Source organism: Anabrus simplex, chromosome 5, assembly GCF_040414725.1.
Source record: "Anabrus simplex isolate iqAnaSimp1 chromosome 5, ASM4041472v1, whole genome shotgun sequence".
Lineage (NCBI taxonomy): Eukaryota > Metazoa > Arthropoda > Insecta > Orthoptera > Tettigoniidae > Anabrus > Anabrus simplex.
Genome location: NC_090269.1, coordinates 152066391 through 152091396, shown reverse-complemented (window position 1 = coordinate 152091396; position 25006 = coordinate 152066391). Strand labels below are relative to the sequence as shown.

Here is a 25006-nt window from a genome sequence, read left to right as displayed (position 1 = left end):
TAACATATGACAGCTATATATAAAACACAGAAAACTTTGTATATTGTTATATCTAAATGTCCGAGGCCTCAATAAAGTCACAGCAATATGTCGGTTAGTTTGAGGATCACCAGGCACTTGACCACAATGAGGGAGGGACCAAGTTCTTCCTGTGTTTAGGTGAAGCAGAGGCCAGAGGAATTCTTGTGCTCTTCCTTCCATTGGGGTTAAAATTACTTTCTGTCAGCTTCATTTTTTTTTCTCTGGAGATCAGGAATACAGGAATAAACGGGGAGGTCAGAATTGTTGTTCCCTCAGCAGTTCTCTCTCTAGGCTCAATTTAATGTTTGTGAACTGACCTACCTGTGTTTTTAACAAATTTTAATCTGTGTTACAAACACGTATGGGACATCATAACTATTTAACTTTCTATAAGATCATGACATGTCATTCATCAAATTTGTGTTTGTAAGGTGTAAGTACCATGAGAACTTTACAATCATACTTTTTAAACTTTAGTTTTAAGTACATTTAATGATTATGTAATTTTAAAGGTCTGGATATGTTAAGAGAATTTTGAATTTGTGTGCTGATGAAGAGAACTGAAGGTTCTTGAAACACTCCTTATTTTAGCAGTATTCTATATAAACCAATTAAAATAATTAAGAATAAAAGACTGAACAAGTAAATTTTTTTTTTTTGCTAGGGGCTTTACGTCGCACCGACACAGATAGGTCTTATGGCGACGATGGGATAGGAAAGGCCTAGGAGTTGGAAGGAAGCGGCCGTGGCCTTAATTAAGGTACAGCCCCAGCATTTGCCTGGTGTGAAAATGGGAAACCACGGAAAACCATTTTCAGGGCTGCCGATAGTGGGATTCGAACCTACTATCTCCCGGATGCAAGCTCACAACCGCGCGCCTCTACGCGCACGGCCAACTCGCCCGGTACAAGTAAATTTAAATCCATAAAATCATGTATTGAAATTTTCAGTAAGTGGCAACGTTTTTGTTTTTCAGCCAATAAAATATTGTCTACGGGAAAAATGTAGAAAATCATCTAACTTAAATTTATTATCTGAAACGTGTTTCCATGGGCGTTTGCTTTCATGGAAAATGGCCTGGAAAGTAGCCGTATAAATGTCGCTAGCCGAGTTTGTTCGGGTTGTGCGCAATAGCGCAGGACACAGTAAATACTTTCCGATTACATATTAATCTGTATTAATTGTATTCAATTATTTGTTTATGGTTTACAATATAACTTTAAATAAATTCTATATATTGGACTGTATGATACAGAAAAGAGAACGACTTTAAAGAATACATGAACCTGGAGCGGACCAGCTTCAACTACACAGCACAATCAGCATTGCCAATACGTGCTCAGAGGTAAGCGGCTCTCGACCATATGTAGCTTCACCATTCTCATATACGACAACAACGCAGTTTTCCTCACCTGCCTAATTCAGTGACCGCAGGTTTAACTGTGCAGCCAACTCACTCTGTTTCATGTCCTTTAGTGTGACCGTGAAAGCTTCAGAGTAATTGGAACAAGCATCTTTCAGCAACCTCAGGTTCTTTTCCACCATTTCTGAGTTATTCTTATCTACAGTGACCCTTGAAATGCAAGGCTATTTTATTTGGCAGAATATTCAGTTTCTCTTTAACACCTGCTGAGTTTACACCAAAACTTCCTGTCTTCCTAAATGAATGAGAAAAATTCAAGTCAACAAATATTTCTGTACATTTCTGTCTGTGATTTTCAATCAAGCTTTGTAACAGCTTCTTGCCAGTCGCATGGGCACCTGTTTCAAAGCAGTCATTATACAAGACCACTCTGTTCACTCCACTCAGGAACATATCCCTTCCTGTAACCTCTCGGTATAAATTTTTTCGTTACATGCTACAAAAGTCCAACAAATCTCTCACAGCCACAGCAGGAACCTATTTGATACTTTTATCCAGAGTTGGAAAAGGATGTGCATTAGTGATAAAAGGGGGCTACATGGACTTGTAAGAAGAAGAGTCTACACAAAACAGATGAAAGGGGAAAAAGGACAGAGAATAACACAATCAGAAGAGATAAGGAAAAGATGGAAGAATTACTTTGATGAACTCCTCAATGTGAGAAGGGGTGTGTTGACAAGGTGATAGACGTAGAGTGTGAGGAAACAGAATCCATATGTGCAATCACAACAATAGAAGAGGTGAAAACTGCTGTCAAACAAATGAAAGTGGGAAAAACAGCAGGATTGTATGAACTGTGTGTGGACATGATAAAAGCAGTAGGATCCATTTGTCTACGATGGCTGTTTAGGATATTTAGATGTATTTGGAAAGAAAATTCGGTACCGAATGACTGGAGTAGTAATAATGCCTATAATTAAGGAGAAGAAGGAGAAGAAAAAGCTTTTCACCATGTGGAACATGAAACATTGATCCATATCTCCTATGATACTGGCCTGGATGGTGGACACATCTGAATTATTGCCAACCTGTATTTGAATCAAACCGCACCAGTTAAGGTTGATAACATTGACAACACCAACACCAGTGCTATTGAAATAAAGCAAGGAGTGAGGCAATGTTGTTACAAGTGAACTATGTAGCATGAGTGGAATGTAATTTTTTTTTAACACTTTATGGGCGAAGTACTATATAATGTTTTATTTATCATGACCTAACCTGTACTGTTATTTGTAGAGCATAAGATAATTTAATGACCTAACCTGTACTGTATAATGTTGTAACATAGGCATTTGTAAATAGTAGAATTCTGTCTATAGTTCCTGGAAAGATCCAGAAAGTTACATAACTTTTGTACAGGGTGTGTTACTTTGTTGGTATGTGTTCTGTCTATTCTGGAAAAATACGACTTTCGCGATCATGCGTATTCTAGAATGTTAGTCAAAGTTCACGATCGAAAGTAAGGTTGTGATTGGTGAGTCTAGGTGGCGATAGGGAACACGTGCACGCTGATTGGCTGCCTCCAAGGCCAGTAATTGCTATATATAGTGAGCGAGGCAGTGTTCGAATTAATTCTGTATCTTGAATTCTGTCGGTCTTGGTCTATCTGTCTGCGAGCAGCCTATCTGGTTGATGTCCCCCGGTTTCGGGATGGCACTCTCCTCGGGTAAGCACTCTTGAATTCCGTCCTGCTAAAAATTCCGTAATGTTCCGATTTGCTTTTCACACAGGAGTCTGCCCTAACCTCGCCTAGATTCACCAAATTAGTTACTTATGATGCCTTAGTTTTTCAGCTGGACTTACCTTTTCGTTTCCGAGGCATTCCCGTTTTGTTTCACTAAAATATGTATATTGTAGTTTAATAGTATTTCCCTTGGGGTTTGCCTCTGATAGTTCTGTATCACTTTAGGTACGCTAGATTTTGGATAACCTGTAAATTGCATTGTACTACTGCACTGGTAACTAGATGTACAGTTCATTTGTAATTTGAATTTACACTGCTACGAATAACCTATGTATATCACTGAACTTATAGTTCATAACTTGGAATGTATTTGTAGAATTATCTTGTAAATAATATTTTTAAAACTAAGGATCACGGTGATTCATTTCGGAATCCGCTATCTAAGCCATGTCCATGCCTTTGGTAGGTTCCCAGCCCTTCCATCTTCCCGTTTTGTCAATCACTAGTTGGCCCTACTGATAGTTACGTACTTGTTTTGTTGGAGATCCGCGTTATGCTAGCTACTGTTTTTCCGAGTGTGTAGTGTTTTCTTATATTGTGTATTGTACTCTTACCTTCCTCTTTTAACTGTGTTTGTGCCTTGTTTGTGTTACCACTGTAGTAGTAGGTAGCAATGTTGTATTCCATCTCTACTCCTCTTCCATATCATTAAAGGGTATTTTGTGGGGCACTCGAAGGAAAACAGGAGGGTGTCATTGTTAACCCAATGGACTCTCATTTAAACAACCCTGGGTGTCACACTGACTCAGATTTAAATCCCAGTAGAGAAGCTGTTTGTGCAGCACAATGGAAAATATATTGTTAAAAGAAAACTATACAAGATATTAACGAGAAATTTTGTCCGGTCCCGCAGTGTAGGGGGCAAACGCGTTCGCCGGTCACCCGTCGACCTTGGGTTCGTTTCCCGGCCAGATCAATGGTTTTTAATTTTAATTAATATACCTGGCCTGGGGACTGGGTGTTCATGTCGTCCTTAACGTTCCTTTCCTCACATTCAACACTTTACACTTCTGCCATTTACAAAATACATGCAGGTTCCTCACATGTCATTTTGTCATAAGGAGGTGAACGAATACATTTATTCACCTAAAATGATGTTCTTGTGTGATAGATTAGTTGTGGAGGCCTGGCGTGAGGTTTTGCTCATCACTCTGAGTCATTAGAGATATATAGATTTCCTTACTCATTAACACTACACTCAACAATTCCTCATACAAATTATCGTCTTCTAATTCCTGAAGATCTTTACTTACACTGTCGTTGGAATAACTATCTAAAACACTGTTAATTAACTTCACTAATTCTACGTGTTCAGAAACGAGCACACTGCTAGTTGCCATACTGACTACTGGCTTGAAAGGAATTTGAAATATTTCCGAGTCACCCTATACACCTGGTGTGAAGGTCAAACAACAAGGGGAAACTTCGACATACCCTCGCGTCAACCTTCTAGTATACGAAAATCTTAACGCAAGAGCCATCTGTTACAAACTGAGTGGACTACAGAAAGATATCTGAACATTGGCAATGTGCAGGCCCAACTCGTCATCCGAGTTGTAGGCCACGTGCGTGCAAGCCTCATCATCCGAGGTCATTGCGTTAATGCAATCACAATAAATAATCTGCAATATGGAGATGAAATTGTTCTGCTTGCAACAAGTGCTGAAGATCTACAAACATTTCTGAACTGTGTGGTTGAACACAGTGCTATAGCAGGTCTATGTTTAAACATGAAAAAGACCAAAGTAATGATCATAAGCAAACATGTCATTCAACCTGTTAACATGACAGTAGCTGGCACATCACTGGAGCAAGTCCAATGCTTTATGTATTATGACGGCTTAATTGATCACAGCTGGAACAACACTGTTGAAATCAGGTCCCGGATTGAACAGACAAGGACTGCATTCAAGAGAATGAGCAAACTTCTCTGTGACAGGGACTTTAAGATCAATCTCAATGTCGTTTACTTTTGTGTTTTGTATTTCCTGTTTTATTTTATGGTACCCAGACTTGGACCCTGGTAGAGAACACCACAAAAAAAATTTGATCCTTTGAGATGTGCTACCAACACCACTCAGAATATCATTGGGTTGACAGAATACGTAACACTGAAGTACTACAACACCTGAACAAAGAGCTGGAGGTCATGCACAACATCAAAAAGAAGAAACTTGAGTACTCTGGCCATATCATTCAATATTTTACATATAGACTTCTTCAGCTTACAGAAGAAGGAGAAATAGGGGAAGAATAATAATACCTTGGCTACAGAATCTATGAAAATATTATAGGTTCCGTATGGGAATCAACATCTACATCATTTGATGGCCAGGCAGGCATCAATTTTTGAAAATGAGACATAGCTCTCATAGTGCATTGGCACTGCTGGTGGCTTCAAGTAGCCTATGCAGTGGCCTCCATGGTATGCACTAGCCTTGCGTCTTGGGTGGTGTGCTAAGTCCCAACTGACGAGCCTAACTTAGCACACGAGGGCGAAACGCAGGCAACCAAGAATGAGTTAGCTGGAAAATTTATAATGTCCAATAACGGACCATTATATTGGTATTATAAATTTACTCATTCGGGACAAATATTTTAGGTTCCCTATGGGAATCAAAATCTACATCATGTAAGGGTAAAGCGGAGGTTTGTATTCTTGAGTTTTGTATTCAATTTTATCTTATTTGTGGTGTCTTCTGTTGTAAGGCCTATTTCCTTCAGATCCTCTCTTACTTCTCTGATCCATTTACATCCTGTTGCGGTATTTTTTGAGATGAGATTGTGTTGTACTATATGATTTTTCACGAGAGTTTAATCCCGATGTAAACAAATAGGCGGAGCACCTTGGCTTTGCACGTGGACACAGACGTAGTTGATTGGAGAAGCAACCGTCGCACTCACTGGACTGTATGCGAGCTCGAAGAAAATTAATACGTGGCATTAATTTAATTTTATCTTAGTTTATTACATTTAGATAGTCTGAAAGAGTACGTAATCAAATTAAAATATGGTTGTCATATATACCGGTGTGTATCTATAATTTTTTTAAATAAAACAGTGATTAAATAACGAGATATGAAGGCAGAAGGCGTGGTGTAATGCAGGAAGTCTTCTCATAGCGAGGGAAAGTCCCAAGCTGTACAGTGTGGAGATAAGGTGTTGCATCTTGCAGCAGCTGTCAGTGTCAGTATTCACAGTGAGAGAAATGTAGCAAGAGGTGCTCTAGCCTACGATAGCTGCCTTTAATATTCAGAAATGAATAAATAAATAACGTAGGCCCTACTCTTCAGCAGTAGATCTCCCTTTAGACCCCTCTGTTTAGTTTCGCACAGCTCAAAAACTGTTCCTCGTCTATTTTAGGTAATATGCGCAGAACTGTATGTCCGAACACGAGACGTTGACGGGGCGGAGGTCGATACTACACGCTCAGCGAATCATAACTCTTTCTTTGGCTGAGGCGTGGACATGCCTTGTTTACATCAGGATTAAACTCTCGTGAAAAATCATATAGTTGTTTCAAAAGTCTTGAATCCTCATCATATGTCCAAAGAATCCCAGTCTCCTCTTACGCATAATATCTGTAATGAGTTCTAGCTCTTTGTACACGACTTTGTTAGGTATTATCCGCCACTGTCCATCTTTCTGGTATTTTTTTGTTGACGTAGGTTCTTCCAATCCTCCTTTCAATTTTCTGAAGTCTGAGTCTTTGATTGTTTATTATTATGTTCTATTATAAGAGCTATAATTAGTACTAGCATATATGATAATAGACTGCTTAGAGATAGCTATAAGTTTCATACTTAAATTAATGTTCAACAATGTTTCATGAACTAAGCTTTGTCGTTGACAAGCCACAGACATAACTTTCTTCATGTTTCAACTTGATCTTTGTACAATCTCCAGCAGCTGAGTGTACCTCTCACATCTCTTCCTTAACAAGACTGAAAATATGATCAAGCAATTATGATTTCCTTGGGTTCAAATGTAACCCTCTGCATCCCAGAAGACTGCACTACCTTTGCCTTCTTTGATGGCAAATTCTGAAGGTGCCATTCCATACTCCGCTGTTTTATTTCTAGTTCAAAATGAGGCAACCAGCTTTTATTACCTGCCACAATATTACTTCATTTCAATATCACTGAAGGTCCTGATCAATGACATTGTGATCTTCCGTCAAACACGAGGCTCGGGAGTTCAATAGCCGAGGCTTGCAATAATTTTTTTGGCACTACATTGTGTCCTATTCTTAGTTTCATTATTAGGGAGCCCCCACTGATAACAAGCCATGAATCTGAAGCAAGAGCAACACCAATTAGCAAACGGAGCGACAAAGAAACCAGAAGTTGACTCTGCAAAAATTAACATAGCCTCTGTAGACAATGGTTCTGTTGCATAGGCCTCCAGTTCCTCTTGCAGTATCAAAGTGTCCATAATGAGGCACTGGAGAGAAAGAGAGAGACAGTGAAATAGTAAACATGGCAAAAGCAGGGAACCCCTTCCCCAACAATATCTATCACTCTACAGAAGTGGTATGAGGGCAGGATTCTAGTTCTTAACTCATGAAACTGAGATGGCTTCAAGTTTTGCAGTAACTGTATACACTGAGATATGTTTATCTTCTTTAATTAAGCTGTCAACTCTTTCCAGGGTGCACTCAGTGGAGGTAGTTCGAAGGTGAGTGTAGTACTTGTGTTTTCATCTCCTAACACTGCTAACATCCACAGTGGTCAATTTTAGTGGGAGGAATATCCTCTTTAACAAGCAATTAAATGACAGCACATCAACAACATGATTCACCACTATTAGCCCTCTTGTAACAACACGCACAATACCTCAACTTGTGTAACATCAGTAGGTTACTTGTACTTACCTCTACCTCGCATGCTGGCAGCTATAGAGTCTCCGAGCGCTGCACGGAACAGAACGTTTGTGGCCCGATGATCTAGGTTCTTACTGGCAATAATGTTATGTACATACTGCACCAGATTACACGCAACCTGGAAAAAGCGGAGTACAGCCTCCACTTTCTCTTCATTATCAGGCACGGCTGGAAGTCCAGTGCCGCTCACGTGTCCCGTCAGATCACGTATGGTACTTTCTGACACAAGGAAACGTGGCATTAGTCCCAACATCAGCATATGAATACGTTTCACATGGGCCAATGTATCCACAGCAGTTGTTTTCCATGTATTTATCATTTCTGAAACAGAGGAAAAGAACCTTGGAGTACGAACAACATGAGATAACTAGAGGCATCTGTTTTTGGTGAAGCATGACATATTTGCAATATTTTACAAATTTGGCTTAAAATGCAAAACTTTAAGCAAAATCACAAAATAATTGATGAAATTATGTGGAATCACTCTTGGATTCAACAAGCATAAAGAAATGTGATTTAAAATATGATGAATTCTCTCATCTAATAAAGCAAATTTCTATCCTACGAGAACTTACATCACAATATCTTGAACCACACACAGAGTTTAGGTACCCAGTTGGCAGTTTATATAGAGCTGGTAAAGATGTCATTCTTCTTTCCATAAAATCAGAATTTGGAAGCATCAGTGAAGGCTTTATGGACTCCAGTCGGTAATAGTGATTGTGAGAGGTCATTTTCAGTGTATTTTAATATAATATCTGACAAGAGAACAGCTCATGGTTCTCGTACATATGTAAAAAATAAAATATGATGTTTTACTGCAAATATGCCGTCAAGTATCTTTTGGTTTAGCTTTACTGCTGAAAAGTGGAAATAAAACTTAGCTATGTTATTATTATTATAATTATTAATTATAAATTATTATAATTATTAATTATATTAATTAATAATTATAATAATAATAATACCCGTGTGGGGATTTACCGGTTACCTCCATCGGGCGCGTCCCATTGGAATTGGGGAAGCTCGCTGGCTCTGTCGCCAGCAGAGTCAGAGGGTAGTAGGGAAATAAAATACCACCGTAAAAAAAAAAAAAAAAAAAAAAAACTGGTCCCTTGCCAGGGTTACGGCGAAGACTGGTAAATGACCAGAAGCCAGAAAACATCTTGAGGCAACCTCTAGGGCTAACAACCCTAGTTATAAAAGGATGGGTACCCGTCCAAAGCAAAGTCAAATCAAAAATCATGATGGCACAACATTTCAAGAAACATACCCTAGGGGGTAAATCTTTGGATAAATCCCTCGTTGTGAACGCCAAGGCGCACGAGTCTCATTCGGATTCTGGGGGAGACTCGACAGCATGCAAGAGACGAGTCGGAGCGTCTCGGTGTACCCCGAAGAGTCAAAAACTCGGGCCAAAATCCACAACCTTTCTAGCAATTTTCAACATAAATTCACTTACACAAACTGGCAAGCTGAAAACCCTCACCAAAGCCCTTCACGAAAATCAGATATCCATAATGGCCCTACAGGAAACAAGGTACCCAGATGAAGACATTTTTTAATCCGAAGGCTACCAATTTTTCAAGAGCAAAGCGCAAAGAGGAATCCTCAATGGAACTGTGATGCTTGGAACCGCATTCGCTGTTAGAACCAACATCCTTAAATCGGTTGCAAATTTCGAACCTGTGAATGACAGATTGTCTATACTCAATTAAATGCGCGAACAAATCCTACGCCCTAGTTAACGCACATGCTCCTACAAACGACAAGAACAAGTCTGATCCAGACGAAGTTGATAATTTCTGGGACCTACTGGATGAAAAATTAAACAAAATCCCCAAACACCATGTCAAGCTTCTTTTGGGCAACTTCAATGCCCAACTAGGTAGTGAACAGAAGTACAAGAAAGTTATAGGAAATTACCCTGCTCACAAAAGAACCAATCCCAATGGCAAAAGACTGGTGTCAATTTGCAAAAATCACAAGCTGCAGGTCATGTCGACCCACTTTCGCCATCTACCCAGAAAGCAAATGACTTGGCGTTCTCCCGTCCAAGTTCTCGGAGAGTTCCAAATTGATCATGTTGCAATCTCCAGGAGAAACAGCCCTGAGATTATGGATGTCAAGGTAAAAAAAGGCATCAATGTGGTCTCAGATCATTATATGTCTCTTATCAAATTCAAACCAATTCCCGCAAACACAAGGAAGACAAACAAACAGATCACACGCTTCGACAATGATAAACTTCGGCAAAGGGTCGAGGAGTTCCAGGAGAAGGCTAGACCAAATGACTGTGACTTTAACAACGCCAAAAGTCTCCTCGTTGAGGCCGCCAAAGATGTTGCAGAAACCAAGAGAAGCAAAAAGCATGCCTGGTGGAATGGTACCTGCGAATCAGTCCTCCAAGAAAGACTCAATGCGTGGAAACAGTACTACTCTACGAAAGCAGAAAATGATTGGGAAACCTACAAAACCCAACGTGCCCAAGCAGCTAGGGTGTTCAGAACTGAGAAACATAAATACGAAAAATCTCTCATTGAAAAGATAGAACAAAACTTTAGGAAGAATGAAAGCAGAGAGTACTACAGAGCCTTCAAACGCAAACTCACTGGCTATAAACCACCATCTCTATGCTTTGAGCGAAAGGACGGCACACTGGTGACGTCAAATGAAAAAAATTGCAGCATTCTGGTAGATTACTTTAAGAATTTACTTAATTGCTCTAAACCGCAAAGCGCCATTGAGACCAAGGAACCCTTACTCAGGTACCCAGATTCCAGACCACCCGACAGAGATGAAATCAAGCGCCACATTGACCGTCTCAAAAATGACAAAGCGCCGGGGGAAGACTCAGTAGTAGAAGAACTATGGAAATATGCCCCAGAGGAATCACTTGATATCTTGCGAAAGCAAATAGAAGAAATTTGGAACAAGGAGACCCTACCCGAAGATTGGAAAATAGCTTTGATCCATCCATTACACAAAAAAGGCAGCATGAAGAACATCAACAACTACAGAGGAATATCTTTGCTACCCGTGACTTACAAAATTCTATCACTTGCCATCCTGGAGCGTTTGGAAGCACAAGTCGAACATCAAATAGGTGAATACCAAGGAGGGTTCAGAAAAGGTCGCTCAACAGCTGAACAGATCCAAAATCTCAAAACGATCATCAGATATTGTACACTAAGGTCCAAGCAGTATGTGTCTGTGTTTGTGGACTTTAAGAAAGCGTATGACTCCATTGACCGGGAAGTCCTGCTAAACATCTTAAAATACGGGGACATCACCCGAGTAGACAAATTCAAATACCTGGGTGAGATCATCATGAAAAATGGACTGGACAAAGAAGCAATTCAGGAGCGAGTACGCAAACTGGAAATAGCCTACCAAACATCCCGCACAATCTACAACAAAAAATGCCTTTCCCAAAACACCAAGATACGTCACTATGGAACAGTTCTGAAGCCAGTAGTTCTATATGCAGCCGAAACCCTGTCTCTAAATGCCAACAAAGGACTCCTTGAAGAACTGGAGAAAAGAGAACGCAAAATTGTGAGAGGAATCTTGGGATCAAAGTACAGAAATGGAATCCATCAAAAGAGATCCAACAAGGAAGTCTACAGCAAAATAGAGAAACTTACCGACACAATCAGAAAAAGACGGGCACGATTTTACGGTCATCTGAAAAGAATGGATGGAAGAAAGTTAACTAAAGAAATCTTTCACTTTTTTTATTCAAACCCCAAAACCACAATTGCCTGGTTTAGAAATACCAAAGAAGACCTGCAAATGTTACATATCTCAGCTGAAGACGCCCTTAACAGAGATCTCTTCCGCAAGAAAATATTGATGAACGGGCTAAACCGAGACGAGCAAATGAAGAGAAGACACGGTGCCCCGTGGACAGAGGAGCGTAAGCAGGCCCACTCATAAAGAATGAGGGAAATTTGGGTTCTAAAACAAAAGGCCAAGTTCAGTGTCAAATGCACCAAGACTTAACGTGGTCCTTGATGGCCCCAGCGAATTATATAATAATAATAATAATAATAATAATAATAATAATAATAATAATAATAATAATAATAATAATAATAATGTTATTGGCGAAATTAAATAAAAATTGCAACAAATATACCAAAATAACTTTTTTAAATAATGAAATTGGGCAAAAGATATTCACTGCAAACAGGTGCCTCTAGTGACAATTATCATCATCATCATCATCATCATCATCATCATCATCATCATCATCATCAGTTAACAGTCTCCAGTGCTCAGTAGCTAAATGGTTAGTGTGCTGGCCTTTGGTCACAGGGGATCCGGGTTCGATTCCCGGCAGGGTCAGGAATTTTAACCATCATTGGTTAATTTCGCTGACACAGGGGCTGGGTATATGCGTCGTCTTGATCATCATTCATCCTCATAATGATGCGCAGGTCGCCTACGGGCATCAAATCAAAAGACCTGCACCTGGTGAGCCGAACATGTCTTGGGACACTCCCGGCACTAAAAGCCATACGCCATTTCATTTCAACAGTCTCCAGTTTCCCAGGTGCGCTGTATGAGCACTCGCCACTTCAGTCGATTCAGGTACCATTCTTCTTGTACTTGCTTCCAATCCACTCCTCTGTGTTCTAGATCTTGTTTGACTTGTTCGATCCATCTCCTTCGAGGTCTTTTGCCGTCTAAGGTTTTCTCCAACCATTCCTTAGCTACTGAGCAAGAATCCATTCTCATTACATGGCCATACCATTTCAATATTGATCTGATTATTGTATCACATAACAATTCTATTATTTGAATCTCTCGGCGAACCTTCTCGTTGCGGACATCATCTTTCCTGGTTTTTTTGTAGCATTGTCTGGAGGAATTTCATTTCTGCAGCTTGGAGTCTACTTTATCTCTGCCTGTGATGATACAAGTTTCAAGGCCATAGGTTATTATAGGCAATAAGTAAGCTTGATAAAGTGTTTGTTTGGCTAGTATTGGAATCTGGCTGTCCCAGAGAAGGCTTCTAACCTGGGGTAAACGACAGCTCCTCTTTGAATGTGATTTCAGCATTTGATCTGTTATCTTCAGTCAGGACACTACCGAGGTATTGGAAGTGGTCAACTTCGTGCAATTTCTGTCCGTCTACTGTGATATTTGCTCCTGACTTTTGCCTGTTGACTGTCAGAACAACTGTTTTCTTAAGGCTGATTTTAAGTCCAAATTCCTCAAAATGACAGTTGCAAGCATTAATCTTTCCTTGAACTACTTCCTCATTACCTCCCAAATGACTACATCATCTGCAAACGCAAATGCCTTGAATGCACTGTTTTTGCTGTGCTGTTTCACTCTTTTCATTATATCATCCATCACTGTGATAAATAGTAGAGGTGACAAAGTGCTGTCTTGTTGCACTCCTTTACTTGTTACAAACCAGTTGGAATAGTCATTTTCTATCCTTACACAGCTCTGGCAGTGTTTGTACAACATTTTTACTTTACTGATGAGAGATTCTGGAATGTTTCTCCTCAAGCAATCCCAAAGTTTATACCTCAGTATGCTGTCATAGGCTTTTTCTAGGCCCGGAAAGACAAAGATGACATTTTGTCCCTTTTCCCAATGTTTTCCATTATCATGCTAACAGCAAAAATTAGATTTGTTGATCTGTTACTTCGAAACCTGTATTGTTCTTTCTCAAGCTGTGGTTCAATAATCTTTCATAATCTTTTCTCTATCACTTTCTCCATCAACTTAAGTCCATGATACAGGAGTGTGATTCCTCTGTAATTGCCACATATCCGTCTATTTCCTTTCTTGAAGAGGGGGACTATACAACCCTTAGTCCAGTCATTTGGGATTTTTTCATTCCACACAGCATTCATCACTCTAAATAGCCAATGAAGTCCATGAGTTCCAGCAGCTTTAATCATGTCAGAGCTCACTTCATCAAAGCCAGGTGATCTGCCTTTGCTCATAGTGTTCAGAGCATTTTCAAGCTCAAACCAAGTTAATGGGGACTCGCTTTTTCCAGCCTTGTTCTCAGTATCCAATTCCAAATCTTCTTGAGTGATTTCTGCTGGGTCTGTTCCATTATAAAAGGAAGAAAAATACCTTTTAATCTCTTCCTGAATGTCTTCCTCTCTCCAGGTTGTAATTCCATCATCTCTTTCTAATGCTTTAATTGGTACATGAATAGTCCTTTTGTTTTTCACAATTCTGTACAGAAGTTTTTTATTTCCTTTACTGTCTTCTGCTAATTTGTCAGTAAATTCAAGCCAGTTTTTCTCTTTCTCAGATTTAATTACTCTCTTTGCTCTGAGTTTTATGTCTCTATACTTCTGTTCTAGTTCTTTCAGTTTTACGTAATCCTTATTTGTGCCTTTTAGGTTTTCTTTCTCGTCTTGCCGCATTCCTAACTTTTATGGGTTGTTGAACAGAATCATTCCACCAAAAAGTTTCCTTTTCTTTTGGTATACAACTCATTTTTCCTACAATATCAACAGCTGAGCTCGCAAGTATTTTCTTGAATCGGGTCCATTCCTTTTCTCCCGTTTTCTATCTCATCTGTTGGGAGCTGGTCACGGATCCTTCTTTGGTGTTTTCCTTTCCTTCAGGTTCATCCAATTTCCACACCCTTATTTTGGGTTTTTGCCTGGTCTTCAAATTTTCACTGGGATGTTTCTAAAGGTTCCCATCAGTAATCTGTGGTCACTGTCCAAACTTTCTCCTGACAATACTTTCACATTGTAAACAAACCGGCTTCCTTTATCAGAGATAATATAATTGATTAAAGATTTCTGCTGTCCATCTCAGCTGTATCTTGTTACTTTATGGTTGGGTCTTTTCTGGAAACAGATGTTCTTGATTATGAGGTTACTTCTTAACCCTCTTGGAGCCAAGAGCCGATCTGGTCGGCCGCTCCCCATCAGCTGGAAGAGGCCAGAGCTCCGCCTCCATTCTACTACTGTAAAGTGCCAGGCCGTTTTCAGTGGAAATACATGTATTTTAAAATTCGCGTATATCTACCAGTGTATAGTAAATACCGGCATGAAATTTTCTACGTATCGACTACGTAGAATAAGAAACTGGTTTGGATTGATATAAAGAGTCAAAGACGTTTTATTGTTGATTTATAGTTGCCGATAACATTTATTTTTAGGAACAGAAAAATATTTTCGCACTTTCTCTCTCAATATCTACTTTGAAAAAAATAATTTACGATACAAAAGAATATACGTAATTATGTATAATGTATTTCTAAATACAATTCTATAGAATAACTAATTTGAACGAGAAAAATAAAAATTCAAACATATGTCACTAATAAAAACAAGACAATTTTACTCACCGATAAAATTCACGTGTATGTATCGATGTTTGGCAAATACCGACAACAATTTTCTACGTGCGGTCAACACAGTATTAAAATAATTCTGAATTATTAAATAAGTAAAAAATAGTAATTGATATTATAGTTTTTAGTTTTCAGAAAAATTAGTTTCTCGTTTTTGGTTGTAGTATATATTAGAAAAATAATTTCACAATACAACAGAATTTACGAAATTAAGAAATGTATGGCACTAAAGCCGTGATTTACTTTGACCTACTAAGCGACCGCTGCTCAGTTCGGTACCTGCAGTTTACGAAGTGAATCGTGGTCACTGAGATGGATCATCTCAGTAATTATTCTTGGTTTTCCAGACCGGGGTCGCCCTCTCACCCTCAGATATCTCTTCAATTGCAATCACTTAGAGTCACTTAGATTGAGTGAACCTTGAACCAACCCTCAGGACCAGGCGAAAATTCTTGACCTGGGCGCGAATCGAACCCATGACCTCCGGGTGAGAGGCAGGCACGCTACACTTGGCCCACGGAGACCGGCATTTAGGTAATGATAAAGGACTATATGTGACTATACGGTTTAGCAGAGAGTAAGTGAAAAGTAAATTGAAGTGTGATATGGGCGGAGAATCAGATGGTAGGGCATGTTTAGATCCAGGAACTTCCTTGAACGAGACAGGAGGTTGAGGAATGTTGTCGGGTTTACTGGAACAAATTTCCACAAAATGTTCTCCAGAGACATCATCATCATATTCGTTATCACTAGTTTCATCTACCACCATATTCAGAGTAGCTTTAGTGCTGTTAGACACAATTAAACGTCTCTTCTTTAGCTGCGGTGATTCCGCGGACGTGTCCGGTATAATTTCGTCGCTACTCTCTGAACTAAATTCCCTATCGCTATCCGTGTTAACTTCGCATTGTTCTAAATACTGCATTAATTTATTGTCATCAATACCTGCTGAAAAATTATCACGTGAACAACATACCATTTTCCTGTCACAAATCCACTCACTGCAAGGAGCAATCTCTTACTGACCGGTTAGCAGTATTTGTAAACACAGGAAACGACTCTTGTGAAAGGTATAACACCCTCTTACAACTGCCAAAGCAAGGCCAGGCACACAATAACGTGTAGCCCCTTTACTACAGGTTGTAACAAAAGTATGCACGTCACTATAGGTTGCCTCAAAATTATGTATATCACAGAATTTTAAGCCGGCCGATGTAATCGGCTCTGGCAACTTCCGACTGGATTGTTAACGGCTGACCAGATCGGCTCTGGCAATTTACAGGGCGGATGCTCGCACTACCGCCTGGCACCAAGAGAGTTATACAGAAGTCCAGCAGACCTTCTTGGTTCCTGTTTCCAAAGCCATTTGAACCAATAACATTTTCATACCCTGCTCTATCAACATCAACTCGGGCATTCAAATCTCCCATCATGATTATATTATTCTCTTCAATATTCTCTTCTAGTTCATCCAGGAATGTGTCTTTCTCCTCTTGAGTACACCCAGATTGAGGGGCATATACTTGGATTATGGTTAGGACCTCTTTCCCTATATCTTAGCTTAATTATTCTATCATTGACATGTTCTACATCCGACAATATGTCAATGCTCTTACTGATGACAAATGCTATGCCATTACAGGGTTCCTTTTCGTGGCCATGTCCACAGATCTTATAACCCTTCCTCAATGATTTTACATCTTTCCCTTTCCATTTTGTCTCACTCAATCCTTTCCATGAGGTCCACTAGCTCTTCACATTTTCCTGTCAGGGTTATAATATTCAATGTTCCAATTTTTGTTTTATCTTTCTCATGTAGATTTTCCTCTTAGCATATCCTTGCTGATTATCATTGGTCTGCCAGCCGTCATACCTAGCAGAAGTATGTGAGGATGTTGTCATATTCAGGACTTGAATTCCACTGCATATGAGGCACGTTTTAGTTTTGAAAGGGGGCACCAATTACTCTCTTGTTGACTTGCTGGGTCCAACACAAAAGAGGATTTTTTTTTCTGTCAGGGCAATCTCCCTTAGCCTTTAGCAGTCCCCTGCCACATCTACAAGGCAGCAGCTTTTCAGTGAATTTATGTGGCATTTCCTCCACAAAGGTTTCACTCAACCTCCTAAGGAGAACTCCTCCGCCTATAGTCGTTGGTTCATCCTTAGTTTGCCAGGTTTGGTATTAGCCGCCTGACCCCAGCCAGACAGTTGCAGGTTGTACTGTATACTGTCACATGTGGTAGCAGGATTGCTCCTGACCTGACCTGACAATTATCTAAAACATATTTCCCCCCTTTTATTTCTTGACACAGTCCTGCCATAGAATTCTCAACATGTCCTTGTCACTGCCTATATTCTTATTATCTTGTTTCACTACACCAGGAAACTGGAGCTGGAAAAATGATGACTGTGATGATGATCTTGTTGTCTCTTCCCCTTTTGTATGTTTATCCAACTTTCTTTCCACTGCCTGACTGAAGATCTTTCAAAATAACTTAAGGAGTATTGAAGCCCACCCTTCTAATGAAATAGGAAAACAGAAACAAGCTCACCAGGGTTGAGAAACTACAGTGCTACGAACATCAATTTGAATAATACCAATATAAATGGTCCCTTATTGGACATTATAAATTTTCCAGCTACTCATTCCTGGTTGCCAGTGTTTCACCCCCGTGTGCTAGGTTGGGCTCGTCAGTTGGTACCTAGCACACCTAGCAAGACACATGTCTAGTGCATAACGTGGAGGCCACTGCGTAGGCTACTTGAAGCCACCGGCAGTGCCAATGCACTATGAGAGACTTTGTAGCACTACCAAAAACTGATGCCTGCTCGGCCATCTATATATATAAAATAAGAGTTTTGTCTGTACATTGCTCAGAATTTGAAAAGAATGGTATTTCTGTATCAGTCACTTCCACAGTAACAAGGAAATGCACTTTTTACTTTTCTGTAATTTCTGTCTGTCTGTCCGTCTATCTGTCTGTCTCCGATAGATGGGATTAATGCTGCGTACCGAGTATAACAGCCTGACTGAATATTGGCAGGAAATAGCTGGGGAGTTTGAAAACTTTCTTCTTTAGCATGCCAATCCTCTGGTTCATACATTTCCTGATATTGCTGGCACACACTGGTTCATAATATTATTACAGCTATTCGATCCCTACTCTGACGCGCTGTTTTGAATGAGCAGTGTTCACTTTTAAGGCAAAGGCTCACATAGTAGTAGTATTAGTAGTAGTATGACCTGGTCTAGAATTACAATTTAAGGCCTAATCCAACGTATAGCATTCACTAAATAACTTAAAATTCAACCTTGAAAAGAGCTATTGTTTCTTAAGAAAAGCTTCTTCCTCTTCACTTTTATTAAATTCTATATTCATTTTATTCCAAATTAGCAGTGAAGAGGGGGTTTCTCCTCTGGTTTGGAGGAAGAATTTGCCTCCAAGTAAGATAGTTCTTTCCGACGCCTGTGTAGTGATTCAGCGACAGTGTTTTGCAAGTATTGTACTTGCCAAGTTGGGTGGAAAAAAAAAAAGCATTGTGAAACATATTAAATCTGAAAAAACACGTGGGTAAGCAACGCGATAACGAAAGTTCAACCCCTGCTGCTAGTACGTCTCAAAGAAAGCAATTTTCTGTGCTTACACAGATAGTTGTAAACGACAAAAAATTTCCATAGATAACTTCTCGAAACACACAGTTGAAATATTTGACAAAGCAAATATACCTCTGGAAAAACTGGAAAGCGAAGAGCTAAGAGCCTGGATAACTGAGTTTTCAAATGAAGAGCTGCCATGTGTGAGAACTCTACGTGAAGTACACTATGTGATCAAAAGTATCCGGACACCCCTCAAAACATACGCTTTTCATCTTAGGTGCATTGTGCTGCCACCTACTGCCAGGTACTCCATGGCAGCGGCCTCAGTAGTCATTAGACATTGTGAGAGATCAGAATGGAGCGCTCCGTGGAACTCATGGACTTCGAACGCGATCAGACGATGGGTGTCACTTGTGTCAGAAGTATATACGCGAGATTTCCACACTCCTAAGTATCCCTAGGTCCACTGTTTCTGATGTGATAGTGAAGTGGAAACGTGAAGAGACACGTACAGCACGAAAGCGCACAGGCCGACCTCGTCTGTTGGCTAACAGAGACCGTCGATAGTTGAAGAGGGTCTTTAGTGTAACAGGCAGGCATCTATCCAGATCATCACACAGGAATTCCAAACCGCATCAGGATCCACTCTAAGTAGTATGATGGTTTGGCGGGAGGTGAAGAAACTTGGATTTCATGGTCGAGCGACTGCCCATAAGCCACACATCACGCAGGTCAATGCCAAACGACGCCTTGCTTGGTTAAGGAGCGTAAACATTGGACGATTGAACAGTGGAAAAATGTTGTGTGGAGCGACGAATCACGGTACATAATGTGGCGACCGATGGCATGGTGTGGGTATGGCGAATGCCCGGTGAACGTCATCTGCCAGCATGTGTAGTGCCAACAGTAAAATTCAGAGGCGGTGGTGTTATGGTGTGGTCGTGCTTTTCATGGAGGGGGCTTGCACCCCTTGTTGTTTTGCGTGGCACTATCACAGCACAGGCCTACATTGATGTTTTACGCACCTTCTTGCTTCCCACTGTTGAAGAGCACTTCGGGGATGGCGATTGCATCTTTCAACACGATCGAGCACCCGTTCATAATGCACGGCCTGTGACGGAGTGGTTACACAACAATAACATCCCTGTCATGGACTGGCCTGCTCAGAGTCCCGACCTGAATCCTATAGAACACCTTTGGGATGTTTTGGAATGCCGACTTCGTGCCAGGCCTCACCGACCAATATCGCTACCTCTCTTCAGTGCAGAAAGGGCTGCCATTCCCCAAGCAACCATCCAGCACCTGATTGAACGTATGCCTCCGAGAGTGGAAGCTGTCATCAAGGCTAAGGGTGGGCCAAAACCATACTGAATTTCAGCATTACCGATGGAGGGCGCCACGAACTTGTACGTCATGTTCAGCCAGGTGTCCGGATACTTTTGATCACATAGTGTATATTTACGGGTAAGTTTCGATTTCATTGATCGGGTATGGTTCGGGTATTACGACATCGAAACCACGCGCAAAAGTGAAGGATACCGAATTTGAGTGTGTAATTACCATATCGAACTATCTTACCTGTACCCAATTGATCCAGTAATTTTAAATTATTTTGTTATAATTTGAGGTCCTTCTTCCTTTCTAGAAGTTGCATCTGACCACCAGAAAAGAACAGCAGAGGCTCTAGTGGGGAAGAACATAACGTACTCTGTGATGAAACTACAGATAGATTGGGCCGTTGTGCTTTTATAATCATATTCCAAGTCCCAGCCGGATCGAAAAGAGAGCTGCACGCTGTTTCTGTGAATTTTCTTGATGCAGGAAATGCTACAAACAGCTCTCGTGCTGTTTTAGAAGCTCTGCGCAGTTATAGTGTACCATATCATGCAGTTAAAGTGTTTGTTAGTGACAGTGCCCCGTACATGACCCGGTGTTATGATACATTAAATGTAGTCATAGGGGATCATTTAATGCATGTACAGTGCTGGGCACATAAGATCAACAGTTGGGTCGCAGTAATGACAGATTTAAATCATGTGGTTGCGATGGTTAAAGTCTGCATTTTTGAACACAAGAAAGCGAAAATATAATTATCTACAATTCTTAACATCAAAGTATGGTGCTTCAAAGGAAGCAAAGCTTTTTCCTGCACCTGTCATAACCCGATAGAATTGCTGGTTTCAGGCTGTCTTCTATTTAAGTGCTTACTTTACTGATGTTACATTTTTCAAGATGTCTGACATGAAAGACCTCAACAAATGTGGTATTAAGTACCTGACTGATCTGAGTGACCAAAGTGAATAGACTTCACTCCCACATGGTTTTTGTCACAGATCATGCAGCTGGATTGGTTGACCTCCTTACTGAACTTGAAGGGTCTCCTTTACCCCAAACTGCATAACCTTGACACCAGTTTTACCTTCATTTGTGAGGGGAAGTTTTCTGCGGCAACTAATGATGCTTTGATTAAGCTCACTCCTCTACAGCAGGCTGCATTTGTCAAAGCTGCTCATTCTTCACTGTGCAAGCTAGCCATATTGAAAGCTAAAGATCCCAACCATAAGCATTTTGTGTCAATTTCTCAAGCTTTGTATCCCAAAAATATAGTTTTGAATAACTCTGATAAATTAGATGAGCTTGAGAAATTGTTTGCAGTAACAAATCTCTCACAAAATGAAATCTGGTCTGGTTACTGTTCTCTGAAACCTGAAATTCAAACCCAAATGAAAGAAAGTGAAAAATGTGATGTCATTCTTGCATTAACTGCAGTTCAGACAGAGTTCAGCATATTTGCTAAATACTGTCTTGAGTTGTTGTGGACCCCAACCACCAATGTAGATAGCGAGCACGTGCTCTCACTATAACACAGTGATTACAGACAAGACGGTGCAATTTGAAAAAAAAAGCAATGCCGAAGTACTGACAATGCTTTCGTTTGAACAATGAATTTATATTGTGTGTGAACCAAGGACAATAATTGCACTTCATAAACTTGGAATCATTAAAATTAATAATACCATGCGATTATTTTAACTTTGTAAATAGATGCTAATTTTGAAACAAATAGATGCTAATTTTTCATGTCCCTAGTTATAGGTTAAGACTGGTTCAGTGTAAGAAAGGGAGTACATCCCTAACTTTATCAGAATAAGTAAAATATATTATTATTATTACTACCACCATGTTTATCCTAGTATGTGTTCCTATCTCTCTTCATACGACTTGATTTGTCACTTGTTTGTACCACTCCAATATTTGTATTATTCTGCTGGGATCCTTTCATCCCTTTGTGTTTTTCCTGTGTTCTGTCCTTTACCACCTGCTTTCATCTTTATCTTTTTGTCTCTTCTCTTGAGTTTATCTGGCTTTCACTTCCCCTATCTGTCAAGAAAGCCCCTGAAGGAGGGAAAGCAGAAATGAGTGTCTGAGTCTGAGAAGAAAAGTGACTGATGCGAAGAGAGCCACATCGACCTGTTATTGCGTGCTCCGTTTCATGTTCCTATCTCTCTTGTGAACTCAGAAAAGCTGCAGCAAAAGATAACTTACCTTTTGTTGTTGTCCGTGCAATCAAACCAGTAAATAAGGACAACTCCTTCAAGAACTTAGTCTGGATCAGTGGGTTCCCACACCGCAGCACCATGCCTACAGTCTCATTGTGGCTTAGTAAGAAGTGCTGGATCTGGAAAATGCAAATAAGGCTGTCAACTATAGAAAGAAGCAACCTCCGACAAAACCAATTAAGGATTCTATACAATACAAGAATCTCATGTTTGGTTTGTTCCACATTGACTGTATAGTATAAAAAAATATACAACTAAAAGGTTCACCATACTCAATACACAATACATCTGAAAGAAACTTTAATAAACAGTTTTGCCGGGCTGAGTGGCTCAGACGGTTGAGGCGCTGGCCTTTTGACCCCAACTTGGCAGGTTCGATCCTGGCTCAGTCCGGTGGTATTTGAAGGTGCTCAAATACGTCAGCCTTGTGTCGGTAGATTTACTGGCATGAAAAAGAACTCCTGCGGGACTAAATTCCGGCACCTTGGCGTCTACGAAAACCGTAAAAGAGTAGTTAGTGGGACGTAAAGCAAATAACATTATTATAATAAACAGTTTTCCCTCCATAATTATCTATCCAAATTGATCACTATCTGTATTAATTTCATTGGCTTGCAATTATGATACGAGGTATCCTAATTCCTGTTGTATAATTTCAATTTGTTGCCCTTGGGGCAGCTAAGAGATTGTGTGTTGCCTCGTTTCGTTTGTCAATTTTACCTGGGAGTCTATGGAAGGTGTTCGACGTGCCAGGCACCCGTAGGTTCCCAAGGCAAGTAGTTGAAAAGTAGGAGAATGTTTTCTCCCATTTGGTTAGATTATTTCTTTTTGTAAATTTATCTTTGTTGCTTTTGGTTAAGAATTCCCAGATTAGTTTTTTTACCTTGGTTTTGTGGTGGCTAAAGGTGAAAGAAGGTGTGGACATGAATGGGTCAATATAAGACAATCAGAAGATTAATTTAAAACTTCAAAATTATAGCTATATTTCTTTATCAGCTATCTTTTGGTTTCTTTTCAAAGTTAGACTTTACAATTTCAGGCACCAAAAATTTGCTTACAAGATAGGTGACAACATTTAGAAAATGCACTGTGTCTTCTGACATGGGCTAGAATAAATTTGTTACTTTCATTGACCAGTCACAGTCTCCTCCTTGGCTCTGATAATCTGAAAGTGACTGAGGTATGAACGATGCTAGTAATACCATTCCTTATGCAGCCAGTCACTGTTACGAATGGTGTGTAAATATTGCTCATAGTGTCAGTGGGTGCATGCATTTCAGTGGGATTGGCAGACTGATATGTAATAGCAACTTCTGGCTCAGTGAGGAAAGCAATGGGAAACTACCTCACTCCTCATTTCCCTAGTATGCCTCTTCAGTGACACCTAGGCTATCTATGGCAGCTGTTGGTGAAACTGTGGAGGATCAAACGAGCCTACGGGCTGAATACCCAACATACATATACATGAGCACAACTGCTCCCATTAACGAACAGTGAAGGAGAAGGGTCTCCCAAGTTTTTTAACATCAATATGAAGAGCGTTATTGCTCTATCAATTTACACTTAGAAATCTCTTTCCGAAATTTCACACTTTCCAAGCCTATCAAAGGCACAACCTACATTTAAGAGATAAGAATTTCATATTGTTCCGTATTGAAGTGAGTTCACTACTAAGTTGAAAGAAAGTATAAAATGGTTCAACCTTTCAATACTATTAAAATAAGAAATGTACGTTTACATTCCTATTTAATTAAAATTGGTACCAGTTTTGACCAGTACTTTTGGTCATCATCAGCCGATCACAAACAGGTGTAAAACAATGCACAAATAAATAACTGGTGAAGTATAAAGAATTCTGTAGGTTGCTAATAGTGAAGCACTAAAATCTTTAGGGAGCACTGTGCATTGAAAGAGGCACATGTAAGAATATGAAGTTTAGATGATACTGTCAGATGCAGTTTATGAAGCACTATAACACACATATTTATCAGCTGCAGTTTATAAGGCACTGTACAATTTTAAGGATACTGCGTGTCAATCATGAACGTTAATAGACATAAACATTAGAGAGCACTGTATGGGAAGGAGTCCATAAGCAAATACGTATCCAAATATAGTACTGAGCAAATTCTTGACGAGTTCAATTGCAGTTTATGAGACACGGTATAATTTTAGGTAATAGCACTGCCCGTCGATAGATCCAAAAATTATGAAGATCAAATATGCAACTGTACTACGGAGCAAGTTCCCGAAGAGTAGATCGGCACTGTGCTTCCAAAAGTTTCGTAAGTTAGATCAATGAAGTTATTAAAACATATGACATAGAGAAAAAAAAATACTAAAAAGCACAATATTGGAACAGTTGAGAAGCGCGATGACATAGCGTGAGATATTTTTGAAGGTAAGAGTTGAGGTCGAACTTAAGAATAG

General features: G+C 39.9%; 1 protein-coding gene across 1 annotated transcript in view; it reads right to left on the bottom strand.

Annotated features, from left to right (window-relative positions):
- Nup205 (nuclear pore complex protein Nup205) overlaps positions 1 to 25006 on the bottom strand; it is a 676487-nt gene that overhangs the window by 66126 nt on the left and 585355 nt on the right. The window contains exons 29-30 of the mRNA XM_067147168.2: positions 22563 to 22695; positions 8062 to 8391 (exon numbers count right to left, since the gene is read on the bottom strand). Of these exons, the coding sequence (XP_067003269.1) occupies positions 8062 to 8391; positions 22563 to 22695 (463 nt within the window). The remainder of the gene's footprint in view (positions 1 to 8061; positions 8392 to 22562; positions 22696 to 25006) is intronic.